We start from the raw sequence: 18,388 nt of genomic DNA, 5'->3' as shown, positions 1-18,388 counted from the left end.
ATTCTCCTGTGGCTCTTCAACTTCCCTAAGGCATTTCGTCTTGTTCCTCCTTGCCTCTTTGTCCTTTAAATATCATTAAATCGACTTTTATAATATTTTTGAGCCTAAGTCTTAGAGTCAATTTAATATTGCATAAACTAAGACTTCAATATTTCTAATGTTTCAAAAGGGAACATTACAAATCTCCCCTCCTTAAAATTGCTTGTCATCAAGCAATTAGTATTAGGATCCCATACTAGTCTGTAGGCAGCCCTGAAAACAACTTCAGCTATACTGCGAAGCCAAATGTCTCTTTGCAATCTATCTCTGAACCGGATCCCTGGATCCCATATGCCTCTTTGAAAAAAATCAGTACCTGCACCTGTAAACTGATCAACACTGATCAACGTCATGACCACCATAAAATCCTCATCCAATCATAGATATAGTCTATCAATACCTGGATCCCGAACTCTGTTACCATACCTCACTGCTAGGATGAGATAGAAATATATCCGAGGTCCATGTGTAATCCAATAGAATGTGAAGACCTGACCTAAATGGATGATGTAAGAAATGAGCCGCTTGAAAGCCGAAATCACCATCCCATAGACATCAAAATCCATACTGTCGACATAAACTTGGAGAATTCCCGAGTGCATAGGTGCTATGAATATGAAGGATGCTGAGAATTTAATAGCAAACCTCCTGTAAATACTCCACCAAGAGTTGTTTAGAGGCTGATGAAGAAAATTCACCCAACTCCTAAATGGGTTGAAATCGGAAAATATGTTGGAATTGATCAAATGATAAGCAACAGAAGTTGATTCATCAGTCCCATGCTGAGATCTAGATTCACTGCTAGGATCTGAGCTAGGATCCTAAAGTCTTAAATCAAACTCTTCCTCTTCATGGAAAACAAGAGGAGATCCATCATGTAACACAAAAAGAGGATTGTCGGATGTCCAATCAGCAACAACTTCAAACAAAGGGTTGTCAACAAGCTGAAAATGTTCTGAAGTTTTGCTACTTAATTGTTTGGGGCAGTTATCCAAGTCATACATCTGCTGAATGTTCTCATGTTCGTCAATGACTTCCTAGAAGAACTCCTGCCTCATTCCATTCTCATGTTCTCGAGAGTGTTCCATGAACTTGATTCGATTTTCTGCTCCCTATAGAGAAAATTGAGCTTCACTTAGAGCCTCCTGAACATACTTAAGTGTCCTGCTAAGATACTCACTCTCATCCTTTTCCCTATTTGACTGTGCTGCATAAATCTCAGCAACCTTAAGAATGTAATCCCTATCGGACAACAGATATAAGTAATCGGATTTCATAGACTCGAGGGCTATTTTGACCTTTTGTAAATCGGTCATATGCCAATCGTCTTCCTCTTCCCTTGGGGCCTTCCTTTAGAGCTCTTCAACCAACTTGTGGGTACTGTCATACTGTACCGAGGATGCCACAACCATGTCTTTACTAACCTTTAGTTGATTCTGTAAGGCATGTGTTTCATTGTCTCCTTGCTGAAACTGTTCATCGTCTTGTAGTGTCATTGTAGGTTGTTCCCTTGAATTCATGTTCTGATTATCATGAATATATGGTTCATGATACCAAGGTCCCAAACTGTTATTACCTTGTGTGCAATCTACTTCATTATTCTGCTTGACAAAGCTCACCTCCAAGTCACCCACGAAGAAATCTGTACCTTGTGTAACATTTTCTATGTGATCGTGAGGAGGTTGCCCATCTCTGGTAGTTGTTTGCTCTTCCATTTCAAATTTATCCAATTGATAATTCTGGTTTATTCAAATTTCTTCGTACACCCCTGTGTGTTGTTTGTTTGCATAAAGATCCTGGGCCAACTCTAGATACCTTCGTTTTGCCCTATCAGTCATATTTTGCTGACCTAGATAAAAATCCAAGTATTCACTGAATGAGAAATTATTTTGAATTCGGATAGGAAGTTTTTTATACTCTCCATAAATGTCGAGTATCTCTACTCTTACAACTGATTCTGAATTTTGGGATAAATTTTCTTGTAGTTTCATAGTACCTTTCAGAATTTTGTTCAAATCTCTTCCCATTGTTGAATGTTCTTATCCTGTTATTGTGAGTTTGACAAATAGCTATGTTGTCCCAGAATTGCCTTGATGTTCCTTACCATTGTAACATTCTTACAAATCCTGTCTAAAGGTTTAAGAACTGGATTTAAGGTATTTCGTCAAACATTTATCATGTAGTCTTAGTCCCTTTAGCAGGTATGCATTCAGAAAATATTAAATTTCTACTGATTGAAATAAATGTTATGAAGTGATAAAATCAATCAACAAATTATGAGTTTCCACCAAAAATAATTAGGCAAATTTAAACTTAGTATTCATTACCACAAAGTCTATGACAGTAAAATGATACGTCTCAATCTGTACTTCAGAATGCAAATGATAGTCTAATAGTAACGGCAATGTTAAATAGGATTGAAGGAAATAGGTAACAGACTTGTGAATGTTATTTCTTTTCTTCCGCTAAATCTTGTACTCCTTGACAACACTTTGATCTTATTGATTTACACTGGAAACTCATGATGACTATTCAATGACTTTGGTGTTTTAACTAGTTGTTAGATGATAATTATTTAATATGCATATTGATTTCTCGCACAAGAATTGTTGCTTGTTCATTAGTGGTTACACCCATTTGCCTTTGCAGTTGTTCGCTAGTCTTTATATTTTATCTAGCCTTTGATTATGTCATGGTGTCTTTGCACAATCTTTTTCGTGTACGCAACACAATATCTTTTACTTGTGAAAAGATGTGGACATGTATTGGATTTCACTTCTTCATTGATATGTTCAGACGTAATTTTATTTTGTCTTCCTCTAACTTAATCCCAGAGATTTGTCACTGCCTGACTTCATGGGGCCTTTCAACCAATGCTTGGTATCACTCTTATGAGTAGTTTCTTTCCATTCACCATTGATTTATAACTTATTCCGCAACTCATTGCTTAGATCGTATTTGTATTTCTGTAAATATATCACTGCTTATCATCGTTGGGTTCTTTGGCTCTTTGGCTAGATCTTGTTGTGTACAATGTATATACGGGTGGAAACACGAAACCATGCTATTGCTTTCATGTCTAAGTGCCACATCTGTCTACAAACAAACTTCACATGAACGGCTTCTTTAATCTCGTTCCGCGGTAAGGCTTCCCTCGATTTCATTTGAAATGACTATGCAAAGGTGCTTCTGACAAGTAACGGTTGTTAAGGCATTTAAAATGATGACTCCCTAATATAGAGTCACCCTCAGTCATGAAGGTATCCAGCAGACACAGGAACACCAACGTGATGTATCTCCTAATAGGTCCGCATGAATTAATTCCACGTTATTTTCTTAATGAACCAACACTTCGTATCAGTTGGTATTCGACATTTGATCTCCAGATTTCTTGCGTTAAATTCATGAGCAGACCGATGCTTAGCATGTGTATAAAAGACAAGGCCATGTCATCCAACAAATACACCTCCTCGCAAAAGACAACTTTGTCAAATATTCCCCTTCATGTCGCGTTATAAGGCCAGTAACTTCTATTTTAGAATTCCAGTAGCAAAAATGTAACACTAGGTGTCACTCTATTTCCCACATGTGTCAACCAAAAGGAATCCACTTTCTTTACTCTGCACACTATACTCCAAATGTCGGTAAGGTGTTGGCTATCACAGTTCTGCATCTACTGTTACATCTAGGCAGGACCCGACACCTTTGAAAAAGAATTGACGTTACTGCTTGGTGGAATTAAATGGTCTTCTTTGAACTTGAACCTATTTCGTTACAGAAATTCCTCTCCGACCTTTGCTAATAGAACGAATATTTTCACAATTATTTTGCCCAAACTATTTACCCTCTGAGGTATTTCGAATGAGATAATTGCTTGCATGGAAACTATAGTGGGCACCGTAATTGTGTATTAGGCATATGAAATATTTATTCTCTTGACGCCTATATTAAAAGTTCGATAAAGTCTTCTTTATTACTGAAAAGAAAACATCCACCCATTTTGAGATATTAGTAAAGCTTAAGATGATGGATAAAATCCTCTGCTATGGCCAGACTATAGTTTGCCTCTGTGTTTGATACTCTTTGCATTGTGTTAGCATTCTCCAATGAACTGGTGGTAACTGTATATCAGCGGTAGCAAGTCGTCTGGTCTGTTTATAACTTCAATGAACTACTCCATAGCATAAGCTGCCCTTGTTGCATGTCGTAGGTTCTCCTGTTCTTATTCAAGATCATCTACATTCAATCTAACCTCAGCGGCATCTAATCTTTAGAGTCTTTTGTCAACATTTTGATGTCTTGCATTCCTCGTGACTCTTCCTCCCTTGTTTCTATGGGATCCTCTAATACTGAAATGATGCAGACAAGCCTTTTCTCTTGCAAGTTGATCCTTATGATTCTCTTGATCCTACACTTGGTAATCAAACTAGAATCTAGAAAAGTGATAAAGCTAGCTTTTGTAATTGGGGAATGTTCCAACAGAAAATGGAAGCATATTTGTGCCTTTCTTTCTGAAAATTTAAAAACAATATATGCTATCTATCCTCTCTTCAACAATTTGAACTGAACCGTTCGTAAAGAAATCCGTCACAATGGTAAAGATCCATCACATAAAGCAAATAATAGATGATGCAGGGACTCCTTTTACTTTTGTTCTTCTAGCTGGGTTCTGCAATCTATAAGCTTTTCAACCATAATCTCAGGGTAGGGACTTATCCATTGTTTTCATTTCCTTGACTAGAAAGATTTATAATCTTAGAGTTCCCAAAAAAGAAAAAAAAAAACAAACTCCAGAATAAATCGCATCCTGATATATATCAATCACTCTATCATGATATTTGCAACTAAGCTCTGATTCAAAACTTTGAATATACCCACTAGGATGGCAGGTTCAATAGCTCTGATACCATTGTATTATCCCCTTTCCAGATATTATCTCGTTTTCCGCTTTGTAGTATATTTAAAACTGAATATTGCAGATGTATTATGAATACAATAGAAAACAGTAGAAGTCCAACCAGCATATATCCAACTTCTTTATAAATATAATATTAAGATATAATTATAAGAATATGCATTACAAGACAGCAACAAAATGAAAGACTTCTTCATAAGATAACAATTTGTTATTTCCAAAATAACATTCAAGGTGTCGAACATATAACCATGAATTACAAACTGATGAGATGAACCAAAAAACTATTAATTCTTTAAACAACGTTATTGCCTTATACAGCAGCAATATAACAACCAACAACTAAAACATTATTGTATTATACAACAGCAATACGATAACTAGTACACAGAAACCAATTCTAAATACAGATTTAACAGTTGGATTGGAATGATAAGATAAGAAGTTGTAAGTGCGAATGAAACACCTGAAGTGATGTTTCCCGAGACAATTGGTTTGCGTCCACTGCCTTCTAGCATGAGGGGCTACGTCCTCCAACTAGCTGAAAGCTGAAGCTTTCTGAGACTCTCGCAATAGAGGACACTGAACTGAATAATAAATCAAGCATGTCCAACAATGAGCCTCTTTCTCCTTTTAATACACAAACCAAGACTCTTCGGCTCCTTTCTCTTTTTCGTCTTAATCTCCTGTGGCTCTTCAACTTCCCTAAGGCATTTTGTCTTGTTTCTCCTTGCCCCTTTGTCCTTTAAATAGCATTAAATCGATCTTTTTAATATTTTGAGCCTAAGTCTCAGAGTCAATTTAATATTGCATAAAATAAGACTTCAATATTTCTAATGTTTCAAAATGGAACATTACACATTTGCCATGTTTAGTCACAACATAGAACAAAACCACCAACAATAATACTGGAATTACCGCATGGTGTAATGGCAAGGAGTAAAGGAGAGATTTAGTGTTCGAACCCCTCTGACTAATTTTTTGTTGATGCAAACAATCGGATAACACCACCACCTAGGCACCATGTGGCATGAAATGATTGGGGCATAAGAGGACATGTGTCAACATCTAGTTGGGTCGGTCATGTACAATGCCACATCACCTCGCCCTTCCATGTCACCCTACATCATCTGCCAAGTCATTATCAGGCTGTCACATTTAAATTTTTTATTTGTTGAAGGTTCGGAGAACTTGTTTAGCTAAGAGCCAAGGATTGAGGGGTATCCATTTTGCTAAAATCTGCCCAAGGCATGATCCTGACCTCATCCCTTATAATGTTGAAGCCACGCACTCAATGAGACTTGATCCATGGCGGGCTCATTTAGAACCATTCAATTTCGCCGCTAGACTAAGGGCCCATTGACCACATGTTAATTTTTGATTTGTCAAATTTGCAGAATCAGCATGCCATGTCATCTGTACATACTGTTGACATCATGCTGATGTCATTTGGTCAACCATTTTCCTCAACAACTTTGACCGGCCATATCTTTTGCATACAAACTCTGTTTTGGAAACCAGATGCAGTTCAAGAATTAGTGCGACGAGCTCTACAACTTGGTACCATTTTCTCTTGGATTTGAGACAATCATTTTTTGACTTTTTTTTTACCTTCTGGTTTGCTTTTTTGACCATGCATAACTTTTGTGTATGAGCTGCTTTAGACCGCATTCAAGTTGTGTTGGGTTGAACTTTATGAGTTCTTCATTATGATACTTATTTTGTGAGATTCTGAGACTGAAATTTCCAGTTCTTCTGGATCCTTTTGGATCAACTTTAGTAGAAGTCGCAAATGATAATTGCCAAATAGAATGAAATGATAATATTGTATTTTATGAAAGGTTCCTCAAATAATTAAGAGCCCAATAATATGTAGAAGCCTAGAAAAAGTAAATTATTAATCTCTAATAGAGATTGAGCGGTTAAAATTAAAACTCATCTTGTCCAACACAAAGATAATTCGGACAATGAAACTTTCTATAAATTCGTCTCATAAAATTTCACAGGCTTCCAAGAAATCTAGCCTTGATACCACAATAATGCTCCTTGTAGGAAATTTTCCCTGAATTTTCTCAACTACATTTCAAAAACATTAAGATATAAATTCATGCAATAGATTTCATATTGTCCAGCATAATACCAGAAAATACCTAGATAAAAAGTAATCTCAGAAATGTTATTACATATCAATCTTCAAGAGTATAATAACGAGATTCACTCGTTAACACAAAAAACTATAGTCAGATTGGATAATATGAAACACAAATTTAAACACAAGTAAGATAGCTATGTGATATCTCCAACAAACAATGGGTTTCCGTCCATTGCCTCCAAGATTGAGGGTTTCCATCCTCAAACTAGCTTAATTATGAGTTCCCATTTTTCCAAGAGAAGAAATCAAAACGTAATCCATGCATGCTACAAATGAGCTCTCTTTCTTCTTTTAAGCATAAGTGAGATACTTGTGTGATATCTCCAACACGACAATGGGTTTCTGTCCACTGCCTCGAAGATTGAGGGTTTCCATCTGCAAATTGGGTTAATGTTGAGTTTCCAAATTCTCCAAGAGAAGAAATCAAAACATAATCCAATCTCTCTTTCTTCTTTTAAGGACAACCTAGTGACTTTTCACATTCCTTTCAGTGTTTTTTTATTTCCTTATAAAAATCTTGGTTCACACTTTAATGAATAAAGTGCTCTTATGATAATAAAGTGAGCTATGTAATATGAACTTAAGTTTAATAGTCGCTTTATTAATAAACCGTTTAATCTTCAGACATTAAAATTTACTGATCAGATGGACTTGGGCAATCATGTGTGATAGCTTGTTGGATAGGTCTCTATGAGACACTCATAGTTCAACATTGAAATGCCAAGAATACTGAGCCCTACTAACTTACTACAAATAGAAAGTATTTAGAAGCCCCACTGAAACAACCCCAATTGGCTGGAAATTGGAATTGCTTAGGTCAAAACTCACTCTTATCCCAATGGAATCTTGGTTAGCCCACAAGACTAGGCCAAAATGGGCTAAGGATTCATCAAAGTTTAGTGGCCTAGAAAAGGGAGCAGTACAATGGGCCCATTCTGTCCAAGTAGAGGGAAACATAATTTATAACTTCCTCGTCCATTATTGTGTTTAATTTGAAGTAATTGTCTAGTTTTTGTACCCATGCTCTTGCTACAGTGTTGTTTGTTCCATCAAAATATGGAACAATCAATATGCCTACCTTGTCTCTAAGTTCTTAATGTCCATTCTTGTATCCTTTACAGGGTAGATGCTTCATCCTTAGTTCCATGTACTCTTTCAAGGACACACTGGTCAGAAACCCACTATCAATCCAATCTTGCTTGAATTGATCTTGGAGAGTTGGTTCTGCTTTCTCTGATTGGTCTTTTTGAGAGGTAAAAGTGGGTATTTCTGCTCTAGAGCATGTTGTGGTATTTTCACTTTTTGGACTCCCACTTTCTGATTGGCCATCTTGTCTTCTTTTTCCTCCATTATTGTTGATAGATATATTATCTCTATGTGTGTTAATATGTCCAACAGTTGTGCTATTTTTTTTTTGGCATCTCTTTGTTCTATAAGGAATTGGTCCATTTTCCTGTTAATGGTCTTTTTCACCCATGCTTTGTTTGTCTTTAGAACTTTGTATGGATCTGTTGTGGAAGTATGTCTTAAGTTATTCTTGCTCATCAACTTATCAAACTAAGAGAAGCCTAGGCTCTGATACCAATTGTAATCTCTCCCTTTTTAGTGATGACAGAATTCTCAGACTATTACTCTGATTTCCCCTTCTTACTATGTCAAATGACTATTAATTAGGCAAGTAGTGGAAGATAAATGATTATCCATGTGATCTCTGATATATATTCAATGGAAAATATATGTGCATTGACAGTTATCTGATAATATTTAATGTCTGATATACCGTTATGATGCTTACAATATGTTGTATATGGCAATTATAATGGCTGATTGATCGATTATGCTATCATTTGCAGTTATAGATTGATTATGTTGATTCACTTATTTCTGATCTAGAATGGAAGCATTTAATCGATATTTATTCCTTTTAGCAATTCTGTGATATCTGATAAATCAATAATATTATGTAGTGGAAAGTAATCATTTAGAAGCAATTAGTGCTATGTTTGGTTATTGATGCATACTTACACTTCAATGGATGTTATCTCTGATATACAATCCGAACTGTGCAATCCCTTAGACACTGTCTCTGATATACGTTGTTGACACTTGCACCAGTAAGCCAATTATGCCATCGGCTCTAAAGAAAGCATATTGAAGAGGATAAGAAAAGAGAAGTAATATGTACTTGAAATTGGGGAAGACAATCCAAATGTCGTCATATTCCCACACTTCAGGAATGAATAGATGTGATAATGGGATGCATCCAATCTCCCTAATTATTTCCATTGCTTAAAGATAGTGTTGGGAATAACAATGCACAATCCACAACTAATTGGGGGAGGGGGGGATCAGATCAGTTGTGAGAAAATTAAAACTTTAAACCATTCACTGTGCATCAGATCTGAAAACATAAATTCAATGCAAAGCAAATAACACCATAACACATAACACCAGAGGATTTTGCATGGAATACCTTGAGGGGAAAAAGCATGGTGGGGATCAAACTCATTAGATGACGTATTAGCACATTTAAAACTCTGTTAAAGGTTGATGAGGAATGCACATGCTTTCGGGCACTCGCCTGGAGCCCACTGCTCAATACCGAAAAGGGCAACAACCTTGATTGGACAACAATTTCAATCAATTCAATTACAACAATGGCAACAACCCAATAAGTGAATAACAATCCATTGAGATGAAAAAGCATCAACTATGTCAATACAGTTCCTTTGAAGTACATTATTAGATTCCAGTCATACCTCTGCTCATATAACTCTGATCTCTGTCGCTGATTCAATTTTGCATAATCAGCTTTGCATCATGTCATTCTCTCCATTAGCACACTTACGAATTCACTTCTTTATATAAGTCTAACTCTTATTAGATTGGATCATTTAAGACCTAAACATAAATTAAATTACATCAACCAATGCCATTCCATAAGTGTTAGCTAGAATATATTACAATATCAAATAACACACTACCTAACAACAATTAATCATAATAATCCAATCAACACATTTTCTGACTGAGTCGGGCAGAAAATAATTTCCTTTCATTGTCCAATGAGAAAATTGATTTCCCAGTCTTCAATCCACAAACAAATCCAAGAGTAGACACAAATCCAAGTCATCACGATGTATCCAGAAGCGCAGACCAAGATTCTATTACACCAAAACTCACCAAAGAATTTATGATACCTTTGTCTGAAATAGTTCACAGTGAATACTATTTGAAACCAGTCTTCAACAAAACCTCTGTAACTTCTCCAAATAAACTCAGAAACACATGCAATGACAAACATAGCATGTAGTCTCACTAAACATCATCCCATCAGGTTTGCTACCTCAAGCTCAACAAACTATGTCTTCACCAAAACTCTTTCTGCACTGTTCATTAGCAGGAACACTGTCTGATAGAAATATATGTTGACATCAATGACAAAACATTAATGCCAAACATAAGCATAAACAATTCCTAACAGGATTCTCTTCTAACATCCAACAGATACCTCTTCAGTTACATTTATATTATCTCACAACCACTTGTTTATTACTTAACAAATCATTTGTAAATGATTGTTGGTCTGGACTCAGCCAATTACCATATTATTGATTCCCCATGTAAATGGACATACAACTGTGTTATTGTATCTCTTGTAATGGATCGATACAACTAAGTGGTAATTGCTGGAAATGTCTATCGATATGTTAAATCTCATTTGATCTCTGTGTTGGATACATGATCGGTATCGATGCTATGTTGATTCTCCTTTGTTCACTGGAAAGATTTATTTAAGGAAACTATCTTATTTGTTAGACTTTAGTTTCCTTAACTATCTGGATGGATATACTAACTCCCCTGATCTACTAACTTCTACTAATAACTGGGCAAGGACTGCGACCCATTGCCGGTCTTATGTTATTATATGTTGAATGAAAGTGGTCCAAGGCTGGAGATATTAGAGCCTGCTATGTAAAAGGGATGACATTCTTAGAGGTCATGGGCCTTTATTAGAAGCTCGCTTTACATTCGTTGACCATTTTGAAAGTTGTGTTAGAAACTTGTGAGTGCCACATTGGATATTTAGGAATCTTTAAACTCCTCCATCCCTCGATTTCATCTAATTCAACATTCCTTCTAGTATTGAAAGGGTGTATAGCCTTATGATGGGATTACATATGTAGTCAAGAGTACAATTGTTTTCTATCTCAGTTGATTTAAATCTAAATAAGTAGACGTTCACTAACATTTCTTGCTTCATTTCATCATTTACGTACCAGACTAAGAACTTAATTATTTTCGGGAAAATTTTAATTAATTTGTACCTGGAGAATTGAAGCCTGCAAATCTGTGAATCTGTAAGATACAAACCTGTAAGTCTTGTACAAATTCACCAATGATTGATTAATTGGGTTTACTCTACAAAATCAATATTTGCCTTGGGGTTTTCATCCTAGTCTGAATAGCTGAGCATGGTGCAGACTCTCATAGAGAGGTTTCTCCAAAATGAACAATCCAGAGGATCAAATGAGTTTTCACAATCCTCCTTTTAAAGCCCTTCTAGAAGTTCATGCAATTTTAATTAAAAATTCACTTTCAAAATATTAACTTCTTTGCTCATGAAAGTGACTTCATAATATTTGATACTATTCTTTTGGCCCCAGGTAAGTCACTTCATCAAACTAAAATTTTCAATTTATAATTAATTAAATACAAGTTGCACAAAAACATTAATTTAGACAGCTTCATTGAATTAATTGGATTTTTTTCTCTCCAAATGGCTGGGCCGAAAGTGGAGCATTACAATAGACTTGTCTGAGGTACAAGTGTATGACTCCACATAGAGCTAGTAATGTTGGGTTGAGAGATACATGGTCCTTTCTACCATAGCTCATGACTCTATATCCTGATTTTTGCTTAAGTTGCCATTTATATAATTATCAGTGTTTTTTGCACACCTTAAATTCTGGACAATATTAATATATCTGAAATGTTGTTTCCTCGAGTGGAAATCTTCTCTCATGACTCTATATCCTGATTTTTGCCTAAGTTGCCATTTATATAATAATCAGTGTTTTTTGCACAAATTAAATTCTGGACAAAATTAATATATCTGAAATGTTGTTTCCTTGAGTGGAAATCTTCTTTTTTACTTGTCTGATTGATTTATACTAGTGTATGTGATTAAATTAACTTTAATTTGATTAGTAATGTAGCTTCAAAGTTCAGATATTAAAGGTTGCCAGAAATGATCTTTAATCCTTAAAATTCTCTATATTTGATAGATTCTTCAGTTTTTTTCTTGGCTGAATCTGGGAACCCAATCTGAGTCTCGGTTAAAAATCAGAATGCAAAGTCAAAGGCGAGTCTGATTCTTGTTATAGTGGTTCTGGTATAGGTCTTTGTCTAGTCATCTGTGTTTCTCTCCCTGAATATTCTTAGTACTTTATTTGCCAGAAATGATCTTTAATCCTTAAAATTCTCTATATTTGATAGATTCTTCAGTTTTTTTCTTGGCTGAATCTGGGAACCCAATCTGAGTCTCGGTTAAAAATCAGAATGCAAAGTCAAAGGCGAGTCTGATTCTTGTTATAGTGGTTCTGGTATAGGTCTTTGTCTAGTCATCTGTGTTTCTCTCCCTGAATATTCTTAGTACTAAATAAAGTTCCAGTTTTTGTAATGGCTTAACTTTTTCTAGACAGCCTTCATATGACACTGGCAATCATTATTGTGTTTGCAATACCTCAGCCTATCTGTAACCCGTCCTTTGACTTTGAAGCTTTTCTCCTCTCTCAATTACTTAAAAGAAGAACCACTTATTGCTAGATGCTGCCTTTCTAACAATTCTACAATAAATTTATCATTGATAACAAACTAAAACAAAAGCTATGGAAATTTATTCATGTGCATGCCTTCTATAGTTATCTTCATGTCATTGCTATAGTTAATCTGCATCAAATCTAAATGACAATCAGTGGTGTGAAGATAAGCCTCCTACTTTTAAGTTTAAGTACCTTTAATTTTACCTTGCTATTCCTTTTCTTGGCTGTAATACTGGGAAACTGCCTCATGATGAGAAGATCATATATTTCCATGTTTCATATAGAACACCAAACTTTGAGTGGATTGTATAGAAGTATTGCTTCGAGTTCCATAGATTCTTGTGTTGTATTGTTATAGTTTCAACTCCTCTCTTATTCATGGATAGGAGTTTTTTGTTGCTGGGTTCCTGTGCCTTCAATGGAGCTCTATAATAGTTCATTTTCATCGAAATACTTAGTGCAAAATAACAAGGATGTCTAGGTTTATTCTTCTTGAGATTATGATATTCACTTACATGTTTGTTGAGTTCCCACGGCTTTAAAGCGCCGACTATGATAGACAAAAATATCATGTATGAGTTGAGCCTTCTTCTAACAATACCAAACTGTTTCCACATTTGTCAAAACATTTTATTTATTTTTCATCTGTTATTTATCTACTGATCTATATCCTTATTTTCATGTTTTGTGTTTGATCCGATATTTGATATGCTGCCATGTACACTGTCTTAGGTATCAGGCTGTCGCATATATTGAAGCGACTGCAACTATATACCAAGATGATAAGGTTATTTTCCATTACACTGCAAGTACTCTTCTTTTGATGGTAACATAACTGCAATATCTGTCAATATGATGTTGCTCCAAACATCTCAGATTTATTTTTTATATTGCTTTGCTATGGAAGAGATGAGAAATAAATGAATACAAGAGATCAAGTGGTTTTTGTGGAGTTTTCATGCCTTTGATACTGAATTAGTTGTGATAATCAAGAAAAAATCCATTTAAGATGGATTTCACGGTTAGAATAATTTTTTTCAGTTTTTAATAGTGAAATTATGAATGTGAAAGCCTTGGAAATCTGTGATTATCTTCCTGCCAGAGTTCGAAAATGTATTGCAGTGTATGTTTTTCTCATGCCTTGAAAATCATGTGTTGGAGCAATGATAGTGTGAATGTTTTCCTCCTCTTAAACAGAAATGCTTGAAAAAATAAGAAATGAGTAATGAATCAAGAGTAGCATATATGTCGGTTTTGTGGCAATGAATTACTCAATGTTGGCAAATTTAGCATGGGAAAAAGGCAGCTCAGAAATTAATACACAGACCCAAAATCTTTTATTTATTCTTATATGAATATCCACTGCCTTGAATCTGAAAGTAAATCTGATTTTTTCCTCGAATTCTCTTCCAAATAGACTGAAACAGTGCATCTAATGTGGATCCCCTAAAAATACGCGAGAAAAACATATAAAACAATCCTAAATAAGTCATGTTATATGCAGTTTTTGAATTGGGTGATTAAACTGAAAATAAAACCAAGATCTGGGACATATAAGTACAAATTGTTGCATTAAAAATAGCATAGATTTTTTTTCCTAGACATGGTTGTGGGTGGCTAGACAATAGTGTTTAGAATAGAATCCGCATTTATTAACTTTGGCCAAATTTCCAACAAAATATATTAAAATGTCTTTATTAGCACCTACCCTTTCTTGTTATCTGCAATTATCTAAGTCACTGATTCTCTCTCCCCTACCCTAAATATGGAAGTAAACACGAAGTGCCCAGGAAGCACAGCCCAGGGCTGTGGATGTCCTGTGGATGCGTTCCAGCATATCCACAGGGTATCCACAGTCCCTTGATGCACTTGCTGGGCGCCTCCAGGGGGCATTCCCACACATCCAATTGCATTTTAAATCAAATAATGGTTAATACTGGTTAGCATCGTGTCAATTATCTCTCTCCCAATGGAAGTAAACTGGTTAAGTGTAGGGTTGAGTTGTAGGGTTCTCAACTTTGAATCTGTTCCTCACCAGTAGCATTTCATGTTAAAGCCTAATTCCCAAATATTTCTTTTTTGTCAGGATATTTTCAATTCAAAAGGTCTGGAATTTATCCCTTGTATCATATAATAAGTGTGGTGGAATAGTCTGCAAAAGAGTTGGGGGATACAAAATATCATAGGCTATGATTCAGTTTGTGGACAGCAAATTCTACATCTTCCACTAGTCTAAGTTATTCACCAAGGAGGAGGAATTATACAGCTGTCGCACACATATAAGGCCCTTGAATGACATTAAAACAGATATCAACCGCTGCACTTTATGTGACGAGGTTGAAGTTACTTGAGTCCTTTTTTATTGTGATAATTTATTATTTTATGTATATAATTATTTAAATAAGATATTAATCCAGTTAACTATTTATGACATATGTAATTTTTTTTTCCAGAATATCAAACTATCATAAATTCTGTTAATAATATTAAAGCGTATTATAAAAATTAAAGCATATATTTTGATATAGTTTACATTTTATAAACATATCAATTTTTTAATAGTTATTTCAAATCCATTTAGCAATGTTAGATTGCTTTGATAACTTAAATATTTAGTGAACTATCAATTGGCATGTAATACTTATCTTGATCAATGATTAAGTATCATACTATCAAATGATTTAATTTTGTATTTCTTGCATTTCTTTGTGCTTGGGTCTCTCTCTCTCTCTCTCTCTCTATACACACACACACACACGCGTGTGCACGCATCCAAATGCATCCAATATCCCCCAAAAACGAATTCACACATCCATGCACCTGACTCCTGTACCAGCATTAATTGGCAACTAAAGCAATTGTTCATTTTCATTAGCAACTATTTGTTAACTTCAACAAAAATTGTATATCATTTTCAATACAAACTATTTGTTATACTCAGCGACAACTTAGATATTTCATCAGCAATAGTTTGGCATCGCCAGCATGAATAGTTTTGATAAGTAGGCGATATTTTCCACAGCAAGTCAAATTGTGATATTGCTATCAGGATTTAACTGTGTAGTATTTAGGTCAAACTCATTGACCCATGTATCATGAGTAGTGATTCACACACGAATCGCATCTCTCATGAGAATAAATGGAACACTTAGCACTCATTGGATCTAGGTGATGCCCACAGAGGTGACCCATGTATCATGAGTAGTGATTCACACATGAATCCATCTCTCATGAGAATAAATGGAACACCTAGCACTCATTGGATCTAGGTGATGCTCATAGAGGTATGAGCATCACCTAGATCCAATGAGTGGTAGGTGTTCCATTTATTCTCATGAGAGATGGATTCATGTGTGAATCACTACTCATGATACATGGGTCAATGAGTTTGACCTAAATACTACACAGTTAACTCGTGATAGCAATATCACAAATTAATAGTTTTTCTTTCCCAATTTTTAAGACTTTGTCAACATTCTGCTCTTTGACATCAGATTTTTCTCTTTTATCCCCCTTGATGTCAAATCTGCTCATGTAGCTTTGTGTTCAACTTGAATGTTATTTCTTGCCAGCGATTTAAGCATCTTATCTACCAACTATGCAATTGAGCAGTTTACTTTTTGGCAGCCCTAGATAATTTCTTTGGCCAAGAAAGGCAAGATTCATCATAAGGTGCAATATGGCTCGCTCAAGAAAAGTAAGACAGGGCTACCGAGATTAAAAAGGATGCCTTGACACCACAAGTATCTAGCATGGATGACTTGGTAACTTAGGGAAAACCCTAATAATAACCTTGGAGTTAAGTTCTATTGATAAAGTCTTCTATAATATATGTATAGACTAATGATAATAAAAAAGCTATTAGATTACATGAATAGAATAATAGTGTAGAACTAGTTAAAAACTTTAAGTGTTTTGTTCCATCCTCCAATCTTTGGATTACATTGCCTACAAGAAACCAAAAGGGTTCCATTCTCCAATCTCTATATGAGTGTTGTTGATCTAGTTGCCTACTCCAGGTGTTTGTAACTATCGTTGCCCTCTAGTCTTTTTTGCGTCAAAAGAAAAATGAATCACACCCTTTTATCACTGACTTGGTCTTAATATACAAACTGCTTTATCATTGGCTTAATAAAGGAATGACTATTTATTTTGTTAATCAATGATCAGCTTCCATTGTTGCTGCTTTCATATTGACATCTTGCATATGAAGTTGTCGTTCTTTCTTTAACCATTATAGTATTTTACATGCTATTTCACTCTAATCATTAAGGTGTTGCTGTTTGAATGTTCAAAGTATGACATAAGCCTGATTAATGGACTCTTCCATTGGCAAATGGAAGACTGCGAGCTCTTTCACAGTTTAATGTTAGGGGTGGAGGAAATAGAACAAGTGTCAGAGAAAGATGTGTTCTTGCTAGAGTACATGGAATGCAAAGGAGAGGCCCATGCAAACAAAAGTCCAGCCTACAAATTTGAGATAGAAAAGTTGATCAAATATGAGGAACCATCGTTGCAGATCACCAACCTTAGGGATGAGGAGAATCCACGCAATATACTAGTAGGGGATGATTGGGATCCTATGCTCTGGAATACAAGGATGTATTCCCATGGACCTACGAAGACCTCAAGGGTGTACCACTTGAGTTGTGCGTACATCGCATCCCCTTGGTACCTAGAGCTCTACCTGTACAGAAAAGGCCATATTGGACGAACAAAAGCTACATAGCGAAAGTGAATGAGGAATTTCAGCAAATGCTTAAGGCAAGAATTATCTTTAAGGTGTAGACAAGTGAATAGTTATCCTCGATAGTGATATCATTGAAGAAAGATGCCAACCAAATTAGAATTTGCATCAACTTTCGATGCCTCAATGCCTTGACCATAAAGAATTCCTTCCCCATCCCATTTACAGATATGATGTTCAAGGAGGTTGCAAGATACAAGATGTACTCGTTCATGCATGGATTCACTGGGTATAACGAAATATCTATCGTAGAGGAGGATAGGTTGAAACTGAATTTCGTAGAGGGCAGAGTGTATGCATTCAATCGAATGCCCTTTGGTCTATGCAATGCACTGAAAACATTCAAACAATAATCCTCTACATCTTGGACAAAATGTCGATGTGGAATTTCAAACCTCTTCTTGATGATTGGTCCATCTTCAGTGGTTAGGACACACCTGGCAATAATTTGGGAGTGAATGGAGAGGTGCCGACAAGCAAGATAAAGATGCAATAAACATACTGTACATTGAAGGGGTACAATAATAAAGATGTCGCCGAGTGAGGTAAAGACAACAGTATGGTGATTCCAAGTGACCGTACAATGAACGAAAAAAATACATTGTGATATTTCTATCAGGATTTAATTGTGTAGTTTTTGAGTCAAACTCATTGACTCATGTTTCATGAGTAGTGATTCACATGAATCCATCTCTCATGACAATAAATGA

General features: G+C 35.5%; 1 protein-coding gene across 5 annotated transcripts in view; it reads left to right on the top strand.

Moving 5' to 3' along the window:
* LOC149535137 (P-loop containing nucleoside triphosphate hydrolases superfamily protein) overlaps window positions 1-18,388 on the top strand; it is a 280,366-nt gene that overhangs the window by 181,512 nt on the left and 80,466 nt on the right. For all 5 annotated transcript variants that reach the window (XR_016358029.1, XR_016358030.1, XM_089807307.1 and 2 more), the window contains one exon: window positions 13,664-13,718. Coding sequence is in view for 3 of the 5 variants with exons in the window: in XM_089807307.1 (XP_089663433.1) it covers window positions 13,664-13,718 (55 nt within the window). In the remaining 2 variants the exon portion in view is untranslated. The remainder of the gene's footprint in view (window positions 1-13,663; window positions 13,719-18,388) is intronic.

Source organism: Cupressus sempervirens, chromosome 10, assembly GCF_028749045.1.
Source record: "Cupressus sempervirens isolate cs-2001-9-10 chromosome 10, ASM2874904v1, whole genome shotgun sequence".
Lineage (NCBI taxonomy): Eukaryota > Viridiplantae > Streptophyta > Pinopsida > Cupressales > Cupressaceae > Cupressus > Cupressus sempervirens.
Note: the sequence above shows the minus strand (reverse complement) of the source record. Positions and strands in the feature narration are given on the sequence as shown.